This window comes from Panthera pardus, unplaced genomic scaffold (assembly GCF_024362965.1).
Source record: "Panthera pardus isolate Hobbes unplaced genomic scaffold, ASM2436296v1 HiC_scaffold_16, whole genome shotgun sequence".
NCBI classification, from domain to species: Eukaryota; Metazoa; Chordata; class Mammalia; order Carnivora; family Felidae; genus Panthera; species Panthera pardus.
Window position 1 is genome coordinate 124,033,163 of NW_026526721.1, and position 18,418 is coordinate 124,051,580.

The 18,418-nt window shown below is 39.2% G+C and overlaps 1 protein-coding gene across 3 annotated transcripts in view; it reads right to left on the reverse strand.

Moving 5' to 3' along the window:
- ARMC8 (armadillo repeat containing 8) overlaps positions 1-14,918 on the reverse strand; it is a 107,356-nt gene extending 92,438 nt beyond the window's left edge. For 2 of the 3 annotated variants that reach the window (XM_019437596.2, XM_019437577.2), the window contains exon 1: positions 14,626-14,918. Coding sequence is in view for 2 of the 3 variants with exons in the window: in XM_019437577.2 (XP_019293122.1) it covers positions 14,626-14,670 (45 nt within the window). In the remaining variant the exon portion in view is untranslated. The remainder of the gene's footprint in view (positions 1-14,625) is intronic. The other variant, XM_019437587.2, reaches the window with a different exon arrangement.
- Positions 14,919-18,418: the final 3,500 nt, after the last annotated feature.

An 18,418-nucleotide genomic window follows, 5' to 3' on the forward strand; every position in this document is an offset into this window, starting at 1 on the left:
ACAGGCATTATGAAAAGATACTCAAAATCATTAATCATCAAGGAACGGCAAATCAAAACTAAAATGAGATATCACCTTAGAGCTATCAGAATGGCTAGAATAAAAAACAAGAAATAACCAGTGTTGGCAAGGATGTGGAGAGAGGGAATCCTTGTGTACAGATGGGAATGTAAATTGGTGCATCCACAATGGAAAACAGTATAAAGGTTCCTCAAAAAACTAAAATTTGAGCTACCACATAATACAGCAATTCCACTACTGGGTATCTAGCTGAAGAAAATATGAACACTAATTCAGAAAGATATGTGCACCCCTATGTTCACTGCACCATTATTTACAATAGCCAAGGTATGGAAAAAAAAACTGTGTCCATTAATGTACGAATGGATAAAGAAGATGTAGTATATATAACTGACCCTTAAACAACAAAGGTTTAAACTTCATAGGTCTGCTTATGTGCAGATTTAAGGTACTATAAATGTATTTTCTTCCTTATGATTTTAATATTTTTTTCAAGCTTACTTTATTATAAGAATACAGTATATAATATATACAATACATGTGCTATTTGGCTGTTGATGTTATCAGTAAGTCTTTTGGTCAAAACTATACTAGTAGTAATTAAGTCTGTGGGGAGTCAAAAGTTGTATGTGGATTTTTGACTGCATGGGAGTTGTGTCCCAACCCTCATGTTGTTCAAGGGTCAACTATGTATACTATGGTATACTATGGAATATTACTCAGCCATAAATGAGAATGAAATCATGGCATTTGTGACAACATGGATGGACCTTGAAGGTATTATGCTAAGTGAGAGAAGTCAGAGAACGACAAATACTGCATGTTTTCACTTATATGTGGAATCTAAAAAACGAAACAAAACAAAATAAAACCAAGAGTCAGATACAGAGCATAGATTAATGGCAGGGGCAGAGGCAGGGGGAGGAGGCAGAGGACCACATGGCTAAGGGGAATCAATAAATACACAGTTTCAGTAATAAAACATATGTCATGGGATGTAATGTACAGTACAGATCATGGGAAATAGAGTCAATAACACTGTATTAATTTTGTTAGGTGACAGATGGTAACTAGACATATTGTAGTGACCATTTCACAATGCATAGAAATGTCAAAACGCTATGTTGTACACCAAAAAGTAATATTAATACTGTATGCCAATTATGCCTTAATAAATAAAAATAAATCCCCGCCACTTGGAAAAAAAAATTCTTAAGGAAGGGTTTTGAATGTCGAATTACTAAATTCCAGACTTACCACATACGGGATTTAACTTAAAAATTAAGAGAAATAAAATTGTTCAACTGCTGTTTTACAACTTGAAGTAAAACAATGAGTTTATTAAACAATGAAGACTAACAGTGTTAATAAGAAAATATTAAGCTATTTTATTTTGTTCATTAAAGTCTTGCTGTATGTACATTTCATTAAAATATAATGTTTTGGGGTGCCTGGGTGGCTCAGTCGGTTGAGCGGCCGACTTCGGCTCAGGTCATGATCTCGTGGTCCGTGAGTTCGAGCCCCGCGTCGGGCTCTCAGAGCCTGGAGCCTGTTTCAGATTCTGTGTCTCCCTCTCTCTGACCCTCCCCCGTTCATGCTCTGTCTCTGTCTCAAAAACAAATAAACGTTAAAAAAAAATTAAAAAAAAAAAAAATAATGTTCTTTATTTCTAACATACTCAAGCATTGTGTGGCAGGAAGAACAAACGATCTGGCATTTGAAGACTTGGGTTTGAGTCCTCATTCTACTACTTACTAGCCTTGTGACTTGGGCAAAAATAAAAATTTGAGACCATTTCTTCAATTATAAAATGGTGACATTACCACATAGCTCAGAGTGTGAAACAAATGTAAAAGTACCACACAAATAAGATTTCAGGGAAATTCTATTTTCATATAAAAAAGATAATTGGTTTAACAGGTATACTAATGATTCTCTTGATTATTTATCCTCATGATTAAAGTCTAACTATCCAAAGATAACCTTTATCTTTTCTTTTCAAACACATCTTTTTTTACCTGATGCCTTTTTCCCAGAGCACGCTAAGTACTCAGCAAGAAATAGGCATCTGAGTGCTAAACTTAAAAATCTAAACTTTCATTATTTGAGATTTTTAAAAACCATTAAAATGTATAAAAGTAATAATTTGTGCATTTCTATAACTTCCATGATAACTTTAAGTGTTATGATGGACTCAGAGAGAATATAACAGTTAAGAAAACCAATATATAGTTCAAGAAGTAATCAATTTACAGTGTTCTTTCTCCCATACAACCAACCCAGAAGAAAAAGGGAAATAAGTACTTTATAATACCTGTTATTTGTTCATGTTACAGTTTACAAAACATTTCATATCTATTTTCTCATTTAAATCACGTGATCTTTAGAAATTAAAACGTAACGATTCTCAATGGGAAATTCTGATCCCTAACATATGAATGTTTAAACTAGTAATTGCCAACAAAACAAAACAAAACAAAACCCTAGTAACTGCCAATCAAATTTAACATCTCAATTATCCCACAAACTACCAGGAACTTCAAGATAAAATTGCTTTCATAATCTTCATCATTCAGCACTGTAAGGATAAATCTTGGTTTGGGGGAGAGATCAAAGAAACACAACTAAAAATATAGGATGTTTGAATTCCATAAAGATTCCATTTAAAACCTATTTCAGGCTGAAATCCAATATATGAAATATTCAATTTACCCTTGCATTATGCTAGGTGCTGGTAATAGATAAAACAGAGTCCCTTACCCAAAAGGCATTCACAGTACAGAAAAGAAACATATATGTAACTTACGAGTGTAACTTATAACATAGGATCAGTGCAATAAGTGGATACAAAATAAAGTTGAAGATATAATTAACTGAAGTACTGAAGTTAGGGGTGGAATGGGAGGTGATGTCTAAGCAGTGAGGATGATTAATCTGAAAAACTAGTCTTTTTCTCCTCCCTTTTCACCTAGCAAAATAATACAAGAACTCTAGGTGGAGAGCACAATACACGCACAAGAGAACATGGTGCGTTCGAAAAATGCAATTTAGTATTATGATATAGTATACACTTGGGAATCCAAAACAAAGCTGAAGTTGCACCCTTTAATTCAGTCAACAAATATTTAAACAACTATGCAGGCACTTTTCTTGTAGGCAATAAACAAAGACACACCTCCCCAAACTCACCTTTGCAGAGCTTCAGCAAGGGGAGAAAGATAAAAAGCAAAGAATGTAATAAATAAGTGATACAGATTAGAGGACTATACACAATATGGGGGAAAATGTTTAATAGCACATTTTATTTCCATGTCCTTATACTATACACTCTCACAAGCAGGTGGGAGGAAAAAGGGCAGGAGAAAAAGAGGGAGATACACACACCACTCAAAAAGTCCCATGTTCTCTGCAGTTCTAAACAGGAACAGCACTATTCCCTAAGATACATTTTATAAATCCATGTAAGTGATTCTGGCTGTCAAAATGACAACAGGTGTCACTGATATCTAGTAGGCAAGGACTCAAGATGCTGGCTGGATGTTCTGCAATGTGTGGGGCAATGGGCCCACATCCAAAAGACTTTCCACTGTGCAGTCATGTAGGCAAAACAAAATTTTAAAAATTAATTATCTGAGGGGCCCCTGGGTGTCTCAGTCAGTTAAGCGGCCGACTCTTGATTTCAGCTCAGTTCATGATCTCACAGTTCAAGAGTTCCAGACCCATGTTGGGCTCTATGCTGACAGCATGGAGCCTGCTTCGGATTCTCTCTTCCTGTCTGCCTCTCCACTGTTCTCTCTCTCACTCTATCAAAATAAATAAACCAGCTTTAAAAAAAATCTGAGTCTAGAATCTAACTCAATTTTGCATATAAACACAAAATATGTTCTGTATCTTACCGTACAATCATTTTCCCAAAAATGCAACTCCCATATGAATAAGGAAAAGGTTGTACTTTGTCTTGTTAGGAACTTTACCAAAAAAGGATCATTGCAGAAAGTCACATTAAAAAAAAATAGACAATTCTTTCCTAATTTTGAGAGCAAAAAATCTGTCCATCTGGGCCAATACAAAGAAAAAAAAAGAAGAAAGAAAATCATCAACAAAGACTGACCTTTTCCTTGCAAATAGGTATCATGCCCTTCCCATGTATCTCAAAATTCCCACTTACCTCCAAATCAAAAAAAAAAAAGAAGAAGAAAATGCCCAAGTACTATTTAAACAGATTTTGGTGTTTTGTTGTTGTTTTCTTTTAATTTTTGAATTCTGGTAAACCTCTGGCCCCATTAGAACTCAATGAGATTCTCATCCAAATTCTTTCACACCTGTCATATAGTATTTTTGCAACTATTTTTATTTTATTTATTTTTTTTAATCATGGGATTCATACTTTGGTGTTTCTAGAGGTTCGCAGCATTTCTCTCCCCCCAGATGAGTAATCTAGTTTGGCTGGGTCCTATCTGTGTAGAATGTAACATAATTATGACAACTGAGACTCCTAGAATATAATCTGCTTTAATTTCACAAACTCAATCATGAAAATACTTAAATACTTCATTTTTAACTTAATCTACTTGGATAAGAGGCAACCCTCAACTCTCAATAATTAAGACTCAAAATAGGACTTTACATGTTAAGAAAACACTTTAAGATAAATAGTAAATAAGTCCATGCCCAGGGTTTGAAAATAAAATTTTAAAATGTGTAAGACTGTACAGTTTTTTTCTGTCTTAAATTGGGTGTTTGGAAATTTGGCTCTGACACTTTATATAAGAGCATATGACAGTGCACAGTCTGCCTCTCTAGTTCTCAGTTTCCCCAATTAAAAAAAAAAAATGGTAAGAATGAACTAAAGATTATCTACAGATTTCTTCCACAAAGACTCTGTAATTTTACACTCACACAAAGAGGGATTTTTTTTCATAATTCAAAAACCAGAGCACAGTTATGTTAAAAGGGATATGAAAAGTAGTCTTTATTTTTTCTGTGGTGAGTTTTTAATGTAATAAAATATTATTATAGCTCTTGTATAATATCAACAATTGCTATAAACATGCTTTGGTGGTCACAAGAAATGGCAGCAATTTAGCATTCATGCTTCTTTCTAATCAGGTACTGCAGAGTTTATCCTTTTAAAGTATGGTCAAATCACAAGGACTTATTTGGGTCTGGATGATCTTTAAGGTTCCTTCTAACTATTAAATTCTATTCATTTACTCTTCAAAGTAGATGGGAATGTCTGAAGACCGGGAGCCAAGAGGAGACCCTTCCAGAGAGAGTAAAGGAACTAAGTAAAGATTTATGGTATGAACAGCCTAATCTGGAAGTCCAAGGAAGCAAAAACCATCTCTGGGGCATAGAAATGACAAAGGTTGTGAGGGGTTTTACAAAGACTGAGATACTCTGGGTTGGCTGAGGTTCATTTAGATGCCTCCCAAGATGATAAAATAGCCCAGGAAATCCACTAGGATTTATTAAAATGCTTCTCAATCTTGACATAACAGAGCAAGGCTATTCAGTCATGGTTGCAGTGTCCTGGACCATAAGAATATTGTAAATTGTTATTCAAGATTGAAATAATATAATGGCTTAGAGATCCTGGGTAACCCTCTTTCATGGTACACCTTGTAAGTGTTACTGTCCACACAGGCTGTCTCCTGATTTTTAAAAAGGGTTTATTTGCTTTAGAGTTTTAGAGACAGAACACCAGTGCCTCGGAGCTATCCATGGTGCTTGACTCAGATGCAGCCCACCACTTACAACAATTGGTGCATTAGCCTTCCTACTAAATAGTACCATTAAGGATCTGTCTGACCCATCATCCACACAGTGGTCTGTGACAATCAGGCCAGTATCATGGGCCACTTGTAATATCTGTCTATTCCACTTTGCCTGTGCCCAGACCCCCAAGTGCCTTACTTTGTCCTAGCATGGATCTCCAGCTAACCTACCCTTTTCTCCCAGGCCTGCTACTTCATCTGCTATACAAAACCTATCCTGTGGAGATGGTGTGCTTATAGAAGATCACTGGCATGCTCTGGGCAAAAGATTATGGTTCTTCCAAGCCAAGTCTCCACATGCCACATGATACTTTATATGAGTTTTAAAACCTTACTATTATTACAATTTTTACCATTCAAAAATGAATATAAATGACCTTTAAATTTTGCTATATATGTTTGTGATGGACTTTGGGATCAGTAAAAAAGAAAAAAAAAAGGAAATATTACAAGATTGATGTGTGAGTTAGTTTCAGGGAATCATAAACCACTTGAAATTATGTGCTTCTTTAGGCAGATGCAGGTTTTTCTGGGCAAGAGGGTGTTGATTCTCCTATCCTTAAAAGGTTAAGAACCACTGATCAATATGGTAATGACTCCCAAATAATGATCACCCCAGGTTTAAGCACTAGATTTTTATGTTTGTGATGTAACAAATATATTTGGTCTTTGCCCCAGTTCCTGGCACAAAGCTACTAAAATCCTTGGGATTCCTTAAGTGGTAAGAGTGTCTGTGGTTATTCATAAGGATCCCCCTTTGAGCACACCTGAGTTTATGCTAATGAACAATTAGGCTAGGGCCCCAAGAGAGCCTCAGGATGAGTCTGGTAACCAGAGAGACCATATGATTACAGGGCTGGAACTTCTAGTCCTACCCAGCAATCTCTGGGAAGGGGGAAAATGGTGGTGGTGGTGGGGTGGCAGGGGGTGGCGGTCGGGGTGGGGGTGCTGGAGATTAAAGTTCTATAGAAACACTTGAATAAAATTTGATGAGCATCTGGGCTGGGGAATGCATCCATGTGCCAGGAAAGTGGCATACCCCAATTACATGGGGACAGAAGTTACTGCATTTGGGACACATCTGGATCTTGCCCTACGTGCCTCATCATCTGGCTGTTCACCTGTATCCTTTATAATAAACTGGCAAACAAAAGTTAGTATTTTCCTGAGCTTTGTGAACCATTCTAAAACCAAGGAGGGTTGAGGTGCCTGGGTGGCTCAGTAGGTTATGTGTCTGACTTTGGCTCAGGTCATGACCTTCCGGTTCGTGGGTTCAAGCCCAATGTTGGGCTCTGTGCGGACAGCTCAGAGCCTGGAGCCTGCTTCAGATTCTGTGTCTCCCTCACTCTCTGCCCCTCCCCCACTCACACTCGGTCTTTCTCAACAATGAATAAACGTTAAATTTTTTTTTTTTTTTTTTTTTTTAAAGGAGGGTGTTGTAAGAACATCAGATTTATAGCTGGTTGGTCAAAGGCACAAAAAACCCTGGACTTGCAACTGGTGTCTCAGGTGGGGCAGTCTTGTAAGACTGAGCCTTTTACCTGCGGGATCTGACACTATTTTTAGGTAGGTAGTGTCAGAATTCAGTTAAATTGTACAACACCCAGCTGGTGTCCATAGAGAACTGGAGAATTGCCTGGTGGTATAGAAAACACTCCAGAATATCCAACTGCCTATTGCACACCTCTAGAGATGTCCAGAAAATACTGCAAACTCAGCAGGTCTAAAATGAAACTTATTTTTCCTCCATACTCCCCTAACATGTTCCTCTCCTAATCCTCAGTAGATACCACCTAATTGTAAAGGTAAAAGTCCTGTCAATCACGTTTGATTATAATCATGACTCTTTTCCTCACTTCCCTTACCTTATCATTCACCAACAACTTTTTGGAAGCCTAATAAATTCTTAAAATACTCCTGAAGCAAAAGAATCTTGTGTTCTATAATAATTTTGCAGGTGGTAATGACCACGAAATATTAGTAGACCCTATACGCTGTAAACTCTTCCTACTGCCTCCACAACTTTTCATTTTCATGAGGCAGCATAATACTCTTATCATTCCCCCTCCTCCAATAACTGTATTATGAATATACTGGAGAATGTAGCTAACTCGTTAATCTTCTAATTTTATAGAAGGAAGTCAAAACAGTTTTTCCTTTATCAAAGTAACAACTGGAGGCTGTTTCTACAAAACAACTCTTATTTGGAATTCCTTTCACTCCCATCTAAATAGTCCCAAGGATCACAGCACTGCTTAGTGAAGATTGCTGTTCTCTGGTTTCCAAAAGCTAACAAGACTTTTCCTTTGTCAATAACTCCCTATCTTTACCCAGAAGCCAATATGACAGATGGTACGGCAAAGCAATCGCCAAATCAGAAATAAAAAAGATACAAGTCAAAACCACTGAAATTCCTGGCTCTTGGCACTATTTTAAAACTCTTAATGGAAATGGGAGGAGACAGGAAGGCTAGATCTCCAAGTGAAATAGACCCTACACAAAGGTTGTTCTAACTCTTGGTTAAGTTCATAAGACTTCTTGAGCACTCACTGAATTCAGGTGGCAATCTTTCCTTAAAGATACAAGATGCCCAGAAACATACAAATGAGCATCTGCATTCTTCGTATATTGCCACTAAAGATTTAGAAGTTCATCCTGTTAAATTCCTTTTGGGACTGACCACCTTCTGACATACCCTGAGCTTTCTGGTGCTTTGTGGAGTGAATTAATGGCAAACTTTAAAATGTGCTGACCAGATTTTACTTTGCACTTATTACTAAAAACCAAGAGAGGCCAAATTCATGCCTATAGTATAGCCAGGCTTACCTTCACATAAAAATCTTTCCTATTATCAGTTGTCCATGTAAGAGAGCAAATCAATTGTTTATAATTACCAAGAACAGAACCAAATCAAGGAATACTCAGATTTGGGCTACCCTGTACACTTCTACCAGCTGTTGGTCAAAAAGGCATAATGGCACTAGGAAAACATTGTGAAGAAGACAACTAAAATAGATGCCTTAGCTGTCTATAGCAGCCTACAATGTTATTCAATGGCATTTTATTATCTTTCCTCTCAAATCATTACGAAGTGACCAAAATAAAATGCAATCATCCTCTTAACAGAGTCTTTCACAAAGCATAAATTTTCATTTTGGTTAAGTCCAATTACTAATTGGACTCAATTTTTAATTAAAAAAATTTTAAACACGTCGTGTGTTTGGTGTTATATCTAAAACTTCTTCACCAAGCCCAAGGTTCTGCAGATTTTCTGTTTATTCTAAAAGTTTCATTTTATGTTTTACAATTAATGGTAATTATGTTTTATTTTAAAACAAAATTAATTATGTTTTACAATCTATGATCCATTTTGAATTAATTTCTGTATAAGGTGTGAAGTTGAGATCAAAGTTCATTTTTTAACCTATAGTTAAGAGGATGAAAAGATAGGGGCGCCTGGGTGGCTTATTAAGTTAGGCATCTGACTTGTTAAGCTCAGGTCATGATCCCCATGGTTCATGAGTTCAAGCCCCGCATCGGGCTCTGTACAAACAGTGCAGAGCCTGTTTCAGATTCTTTCTCTCTGTTCCTCCCTAGCTCGTATGCGCACACACCTGCTCCCTCTTTCTCAAAATCAATAAACATTAAAAAAAAAAAAAAAAAAAAAGAGGAAAATGAAAAGATAAACTACAGACTTGGGAGAAAAATATCTGCAAGGCACCTATTTGACAAAGGACTTATATCTAGAATCTATAAAGAGCTTTCTAAACTCACCAGTCAAAAACCAGCTTGATTAAGAAGTGGGCAAAAAGGACATGAAGAAATATTTCACTAAAATATTTCTTCATATTTCAATAGAATATGGATAGCACATAATGAAAATATTTTTGACACTATTTGTCATTACACAAAAGCAAATTAAGACCATGACGAGTTATCACTAGACATCTATTTAGAACGGCTAAAACAAAAAATAACAATACCAAATGCTAGTAAGGGTGCAAAGAGTCTCTCGTACTTTACTGATGGGAATGTAAAATTGTACATCCACTCTAGAAAAGTGTCAGTTTCTTTGAGAACATATATTTACTATACAACTTAGCAATTGCACTCCTGGGCATTAATCTCAGAGATACAAAAAGTTATGTCCACATAAAAACCTGAACATTGGGGCACCTGGGTGGCTCAGTCGGTTGAGCGTCCGACTTCAGCTCAGGTCATGATCTCACAGTTTGTGAGTTCAAGCAACCATGTCGGGCTCTGTGCTGACAGCTCAGAGCCTGGAGCCTGCTTCAGATTCTGTGTCTCCTTCTCTCTCTGCCCCTCCCCAACTTGTGCTCTCTCTACGTCTCTCAAAAAATAAATAAATGTAAAAAAATAAATAAGTAAAAACCTGAACATGATTGTTCACTGCAAGTTATAATAGCCAAAAACTGGAAATAACCAAAACGTCAAATAGGTTAGTAGCTAAACTGTGACATCCATACCATGAAATACTACTTAGCAGTAAAAAGGAACAAACTACTGTCACAACTTGGATGGATATCAAGGGCATTATGTTGTATGACAAAAGCCAATTATTATAGAACACGACAAAATCACAGATATGGAAACTAATGGTCACCAGAGGTTAGAGATAGCAGGCAGGGGGTGTGGGTAGGTGTGAGGTAGCAAAAGGGAGATTTTTGTGATGACAGACTAGTTCTGTATCTTGACTGTGGTAATGGCTACACTATACACATGTGATAAAATGATACAGAACTAAACATATATCAGTATCAACTTCCTGGTTTTGATACTGTACTACAGTTATATAAAATGTAACCAATAGGGGAAACTGGGTAAAGTGTACACAGCGTACTATCTCTGCAACTTCCGTGAATCTGTAATTACTTCAGAATTAAAAGTTTTAAACAATCCAATCAATGTAAAACCATCCAAGAGTTTGGGAAACATGGGAGAATTTATAAATTTGTTGAAAAGGGTGATGTTGTAATGCTAAGTGCAAACCAAAGATGGATAGGGATGATCATGGTTCACCCTAGAAAGACAACTGAAGAGTTTGTTCAATTCCCCGAAACATAGTTCTACCATTTACTGAATGCCTATTATATGCAAGACATAGTGCTATAAATAGGAGTGGGCTTAAGAAAAAGAAAAGGTCAAGCATTTACCTCTGAATTAATTTACTAAGAAGATAGAACAATTGTTAAAAGCCCCAGGGGCTTTGCCCGGAACTTGCTCTTTTGTTTTTCTAGTTCGTTCTTAACCATCCTTGAACTTTTAGTTCATTGTCACTTCTTCAGAGAAATCCTCCCTACCTCTCCTAGATGTCCTCTACAATAGATCAGGTTCCCCTACCACATGCCCATTCAGCACCCTATGTTTTTCATCCATAACACTAATCACCATTCACTATCAAAGAACTGTGTAATGATTTGGTATCTATTTTCCCCATTAGGGTAAATTTTCCTAAGGGCAGAGACAGACAGGTCTGCAGTTCACCACTGCATTCCCAAACCCAATGCCATACCTAGCAAATGACAGAAGCTCAAAATATATCACATGAATAAAAGCATACTATGCTATAATTCATATGTACAAACAACCAGGAAGACATTAAGGGTTACTGGGTTTGGAAGAACCCAAGATCACTTCAATTTGAAAAAGCCAGTTTATATGGGACAGAAGGTTCATGCAGAGGATATGGAATCTTACATTCAAAGCTGAATAGGATTATCAGCCTTTCGGCAACAGGAACTGACTAAAGAACTGAAACAGGAAAGCAGTTGTGTCCAATGTCTTCTATAGGAAAATTACTGTAGAGAATGGATTTGAACTGAAAGGGTAACGCATAAGAGGCAGTAAGAATAGTTTTGAGGACATTGGTAATGCAGGCACAAAATGATATGAGAGGGTGGCCATGGGAACAGACAGATGTGTGAAACACTAAGAGCCAACAGACCTTAAGGACTGATTAGATATACGGACACGGAAGGGGAAGGGCCAAAGATGATTCAAAAGGTTTAACGGTGAGTGATGAAATAAAGTATCATGAACAGAAATGCAAAGTGATAATTAAATTCTCTTAGAAGGGAATGTGCTTCGTTAGAAATCTTAGGTAACATCCACACAATTGAAGATGTGACAACAGGTGGAGAAAAGTCAAGGTAGGCAATGTAATATGTGAGTTGATTACAGTTAAGGTTTTAAGAGTGAATGAGCTCTCTCATAGAGAAGAAGGTATTATAGGGCCTTGAATGAAACCCTTAAAGCCATTGAACTGCCCTTGCTTGAATTACGTTTATCAAGCCATGGAGTCATTTGGACCATGAGATCCCTGAGGGCATATCTGATCTCATCTTTGCATTCCCTAGACGTATACACTACAGAGTGTTGTACATAACTGGTGCACAGTAAGCAGCCTATGAAAGAAATAAATTATTTTCAAGATAATTAGTGATTAGTATTTCCTGTCCCACCTGCACTATTTCAAAAGGTGGTGCCATAATGGGGTCTGATTTCCCAAGGCTCTATAACTGATGAACTGACAGACAAGACTTTGGAAACGGTGAAAAACTTTAAAAATAAATAAATAAGCCCTTAATGAGATTAGAACTAAAGCAAATCCCCACTATGAGTAGGGAATACTCTTCAAGAAGTTTCTGCATAGGGGCGCCAGGGTGGCTCAGTTGAGCATCCTTCTTCAGCTCAGGTCATGATCTCACAGTTGATGGGTTTCAGGCCTGAGACAGGCTCTGCCCTTACAGCGTGGAGCCTGCCTGGAATTCTGTTTCCCTCTCTCTCTCTCTCTCTCTCTGCCCCTTCCCCACACATGCTATCTCTGTCTCAAAAATAAATAAACATTTTTTTAAAAAAACTGAACAGGAAATACTCTTTACTGAGGGAGTGAAACAAATGAAAATTTTCCACTGTATGCACTACACAAGTTGACAATGCACAAAAAGTAAAGAAGCTTCAGGTGAAATGAAGGCTAGAAAAGACAATTAAAGGGAATTAAGGGCAGTTGAGAGGCATACTTCAAAAAAAAGAAAAAAACATAACGAGGGAGGGGCGCCTGGGTGGCTCAGTGGGTTAGGCTTCCAGCTCTTAATTTCAGCTCAGATCTCACCGTTAGTTGGCTTGAGCCCCTCGGCCAGCTCTGCACTGACAGCGTGGAGCCTGCTCAGGATTCCCTCTCCCTGCCTTGCCCCTGCTTGAGTGTGCATGCTCTCTTTCTAAATAAATAAATAAAATTTTTTTTCAATTTTATTTATTTTTGAGACAGATAGCAGGGAAGGGGCAGAGAGAGACAGAGACAGAGGATCTGAAGTGGGCTCACTGACAGGAGAGAGTCTGACCAGGGCTTGAACTCACCAACTATGAGATCATAACCTGAGCCAATGTCAGATGCTTAACCAACTGAGCCACACAGGCGCCACAAATAATGAATACGTAAAAAAGAAAAAAAAAAAAATAATTAGGGAAAAGTCATTCACCTGCTCTCCTACAAAACATTCCTGGGTATTAGAGGTAGAATAACAGGCTAATCTTATTCAATGTTTAGATGAACAGTGTTTCCCCAAACTGCAGTATGAAATAAGGAAAAAGACTGCTAAAATTAGCCAAGGGACAAATTTGGTGACAGCCCTCCACCAAATTATCTAGGTTGCAGTATGCCACAAGGTTCTAACCCTCAATCATAGCAAATATCCTAAGTGCTTCCAGATAGGCCAGTGTCTCTGAGGGAGAAGTCAGAGAAGAATAAAGAAACCAGTTGGGGTCACAGATTCTAGGAACCTGACAAGCCAAGTAATCTGTAGTTCAACCACCCTCTCAATATCAGCTTCCACAAGTCTAAAAGATAGCCAACCATTCTTTGCCTATTTCCAGCAACAGCAAATGGACCATTGGTAAAGTGACTATTCTGAGTTGGACAGCTCTAAATTGTAAAACCCTTTGAAGTTATCCCTCAGCAACTTTCACTCCCGGTCCTGGTTCTCAAGAGCAACACAGTGAAAGGTGAAAGTTGTATTTTGGATTTTAACTTGAAAAAAAAACAAAAACAAAAAAAACCCTAACAACTAGGTATTACTTCCTGGCGGATCAATACGTTTCCTTCTTCCAATAGTATGAAAGTTTTATTCCGCCCCCCCCCCCCATGTTTGACTCTCCTTTAAGGAAAAAGTAATGCCAGGCACAGCTTCCTCTACACCCTGAGCTGCGACCTCCAAAGCAAAGCGGAGAAAAGGGGCTTAGGCAACTACATAAGCTAGAATATGTTGCAGCTGGTATGAAATCCCCGTTGCCAAGAAGCAAGCAGCTCTAGCCCGTGCCGGGACGCGACAGAAGCCAAACAGACCTGGCCTGGCCGTTCTCAGGCTATGGGGGCCAAGGTGCCTGCACCTCCTCTAGCCAAAGCCACGGGGGGCTGAATGGGCGCTTGTTCCCAGGCCAGCGGCAAGCCGGGCGCCTCACAGGGTAGAGCGCTCGGCCCCGGAGAAGCGGCAAGCTGAGAGGAAGGCTCAGTGAAGCACCTGGCAAAGACCAAGCCGCGCCACCGGGCCAGCTGCCCGTACGCCCAACCACCCTGTCCGCCAGAGGCCACCTGAGAAACGGCACCGGTGGGAGCTCCCGGAGTTGGAGACGTTTCTGGCTTGGTCGGGGTCCGGTCTATTCCGCCCGCCCACCCTCTCTCTCCGCGGCCCAAAGATGAGCCGGGAAGCCACCCCAAGGGGTGGTGTCCAGGAGGCACTCCGCGTTTGGGGTGAATGCCGCGGGCCGGCCCGAGCTCTCGAGCTGGCGGGCAGCTGCGGCGGTCACTCACCGAGAGGACGCTCATGCGGATTGGGGTCTCCAACAGGCACGCCATCTTGAGCCTTCCCACCCGGCTGCGGCCGGTGCCGGCGCGGGGGCCGGCACTTTCGACAGGGAACTATTAGGCCAACGACAGGCGCCTTCTGCAGAAAGTCAGGTAGGTAGACGAAAACGTACCACGCTCTAGGCACAGCTAAAGTACAGTCAGGGCCTGCGGAAGGGAGAGGCAAAGAAAACCGCGCCAGGGGCCTCCCCTCGAATCGTCCTCTCAGAAACAGCAGCTACTCTCAGCCTGGGTTAGAGGTGGGAGCGGGCAGCAGTTTCCGCATGCGCAAAGAAGATCTGCCGGCCCCACCTGCCGCTCGCGGTGGGCGGAGCCACAGGGGCGGGGCCTCGCTCTGGCGCTGCAAACTTCGCGGTTGATTCGTTACAACGCGGGAGCTCTCGTATTCATATTCTGATAAACTACTTTGTGTAGTCACGTACGTAATTTGAAGTTCACATTCACATTCATTATCTCACTCCTTTGCACCAGACTTCTAGCGTTGTTATTATCGCCATTTTACACATGGAGGGACTGTGGTCTCAAAAGCAGGTCTTCGGCGTAATCTACCCGACCCGTTTATTCCGGTGTGGTGTAAAAGATACTCTAGAACCAGAACGCCTGGGCTTAATCTTTGCTATTTATCATCTGCATTATCTCCAGCAAGTTACTTAACCTCCCTATGCTTCAGCTTTCTCTTCTGCAAAATAAGAGTTATGAGGTCGGAGAACTAAAGCTTTTTACAACATGCCTTCAATGTAGAAAGTGTTATATATGTGTTAGTATTTCCCCAGCCTCTGAGTCAAATAGAAAAAAAAAATGGGGACAAATATCTGAAGAATTAACGCTAAAATTCTTCAAATAAAAATAAAAAATTCTCCAAATAAAAATATGCTTCTAATTATATTTTCTGATTAGTTCAGTTTTCCCACTCCGCTCATGTGTGTGTGTGTCTACAAAACTGCCCTCGACTTGACAGGTTTCACCTTCCTGCTGCCTGTAACCAGTAAGGTTTTCATAGAATGGTTGCAATGAGCCTTTTTCATTACTTTTCTTTTTTCCATTTTTATAGCCACTCCCTCATTCAAGCTGTTACTACCTCTCCCCTGGACTACAGCAATAGCCTTCCGACTGATCTTGTAGCCTCTAGCCTTTTCACTTTGCTCCTCGCTGCTTTCCTATCTTCTTCCTGTTTAGGTATCCCCCTTTTTTAGAAAGTTCCCCTTAAGCCAAAGTTCCCCTTTGCTTTCAGAAAAACCCTACATTAGAACCTACTTTTGCTAACCAAAGAAATCCAAAGAGGATGTTCACTTTTATGAAAAAAGGTAGTAAGTAAAAATAGAAGTCAGAGTTTGTTTTTTCAGGGCCCTAATAAAGGCAGCCCTCAACCCCAGACAGCAGGGGAGAGTGGCATCCCCAAGCTCCTTCCCCCAGGAACTACACTGAATATCTCAGTATCAAAGCCCATAATTTTGAACTGTGTCTGTGAGCATTTGTGCTTTATCTGCATTTGTTTTGTGCATCTGTTAGCAAGATAGGCACCTTCTGCAGAAAGGCCAACAGAAGCCAAACAGACCTGGCCTGGCACTCTCAGGCTGTGGGGGCCTGAGAAAGGTATCAGAAATGCCTAAGAGAGGTTGTTTTTCAGGTCTGGGAATGCTCAAAAATGTTTCCATATCAATTAATGTTAATTGCTTCTTTATGCCATTTTGACTTAGAACGTTTTAATAAGAACACTTTAATTTTGGATAAAGGGGGAAATCTGTATTTGGTTTCCCAATTTATTGTAGCCCTAATCATCCTTGTTCATGGCTCTGTGTTTCCAAAGAAACTGTTGAGTTTCTGGAAAGCAGGAATTTCATTTTAGACTTTTCCTTTTGTAATATTTCCCAAACTTCAGTAATCAGTATACCACCCATGCAATCTTTGTCAACCGAGACAGTTATTATTCACTCAATATTTTTCTTTAAGGTCAGTTTCAATTCATTAAATAGTTTTAGCTTCATCCTAAACCATAATACTCTGTAAAATCAAATTTTTGTGCTACTTATTTTATTCTAGTCTTTATTAACATAATAACTACAAAAAAGTATAAATGTCCATCCACCACCTAAAATCATGTCATATACTACATACCACAGCAGAGCAGAGAATAACCCTTGCACAGAGCATACAAAAGTATCAATTGAATTTTCAGCTGATATTTGTATCATATACAGTGTGATAGCTGTATTTTATTCATGCTTCATCCATTAACTTAAGTAATATATCCTCCAGGAAGCCCCTTCTCCAGGTATAAGTTAAGTGACCCCTCCCCCATGCTTTTATGCATCACTGTTCTTGCCACTAACATAGCATCTCCAACAATATATTGTAATTTTTTGTGATTGTTTACTTATTTGTCTCCCCATTATGCACTTCGGGCAGGTATTAGAAATTTTATCTACTAGGTCTTTTATCTCACTACCTAGCATAGAATAGTCACTTAGTAAATGCTTATTGAATGAATTTTTACTTAGTTTGGACACTAAGGACAAATCCTGGGACAGTGATTTGGGTACAGGTAGTTTATTCAGGAAGTGTTTCCAGAGAACAGGATTGATGGGTCAGGGAGAGTAAGAAAAGAAAGAAGGAAAGGTCAATATAAGGATCCATTATTGAAGTCACTGCTTACTCCTTGAGGACTTCTGAAGAACATACAGAATGCTCCCCTGGATTTCCCTCTTGAGGTTGGAGCATTTATCCACCACTTCCCATCCTGTATTGGTTGAGGGCTTCCCTGGGCCGTTAACTGTCCGGATTGCACAGAACAGTGAGGTCTTCCTTAACCTGGTATAGAAAAACAGAATCTGTAGGCTTGCTTTTGGGGTGAGATACAAACACTATTAATCTGAGCTTGCAGCAAAACCATCATTACAACTGTGGCTGAAATCAAAGTGGAGAGAAGCTAGGGAATGTGATTCAAACATGCAACACCTTTGCTACTCAAGCTTTCCTATTGTTTTCCAGAAGACTGGCATGCCAATTTATGGGAAGGAAGTGTTGATTAGCAAACCTCTAAGCTTGAGGACCAGGAATCTCATTTCTAGTTCAAATTTTGCTGCTAAATAACCTTAGGTACACTCGTCAAAGCCAATTAATGAGTAGAAACTGAGGGGTAATAAGAAATTTCGATTTAGCTTCCACATAACAGCAACAACAAAACAGGTAACTTGGGCACTGTGGTGAGGAGAGGGAAATATCCACACTGACTTACCTGCAAACAGGAATGAAATTTTCCTCATTCTCCCATAGCTCTTATCTCAGAGCAGAATTAATTTCAGAAAAAATAATGACAACAAAGTGTGAATTTAATAAAGAAAAATAGAAATACAAAATAAAAAGTAACCAGAAGGAAATCTGAAAAGAATTTATAAATATCTAAGTACAACTGCCAGGATAAAGACATATTTTTGAAAGTAGAAGCAAACCTATGCAAAAAGAGGAAAGCATTAAGTATAGCAAGATAGATGTAAAACAAAAAGTGGCCTCAAAAGGAATTTAGAAGAACCTTTAAGAAAGATTTGAAAACAGAGGAGATTCTTTAATTGGATCAAAAAGAGAAGATGTATTGGGGGTCTGGGTGACTCAGTTGGTCGAGGGTCCGACTTGGGCTCAGGTCCTAATCTTACAGGTTGTGGGTTCAAGCCCTGTGTGGAGCTCTGTGCTGACTACTCAGCCTGGAGCCTGCTTCGGATTCTGATTCCCTCTTTCTCTGCCC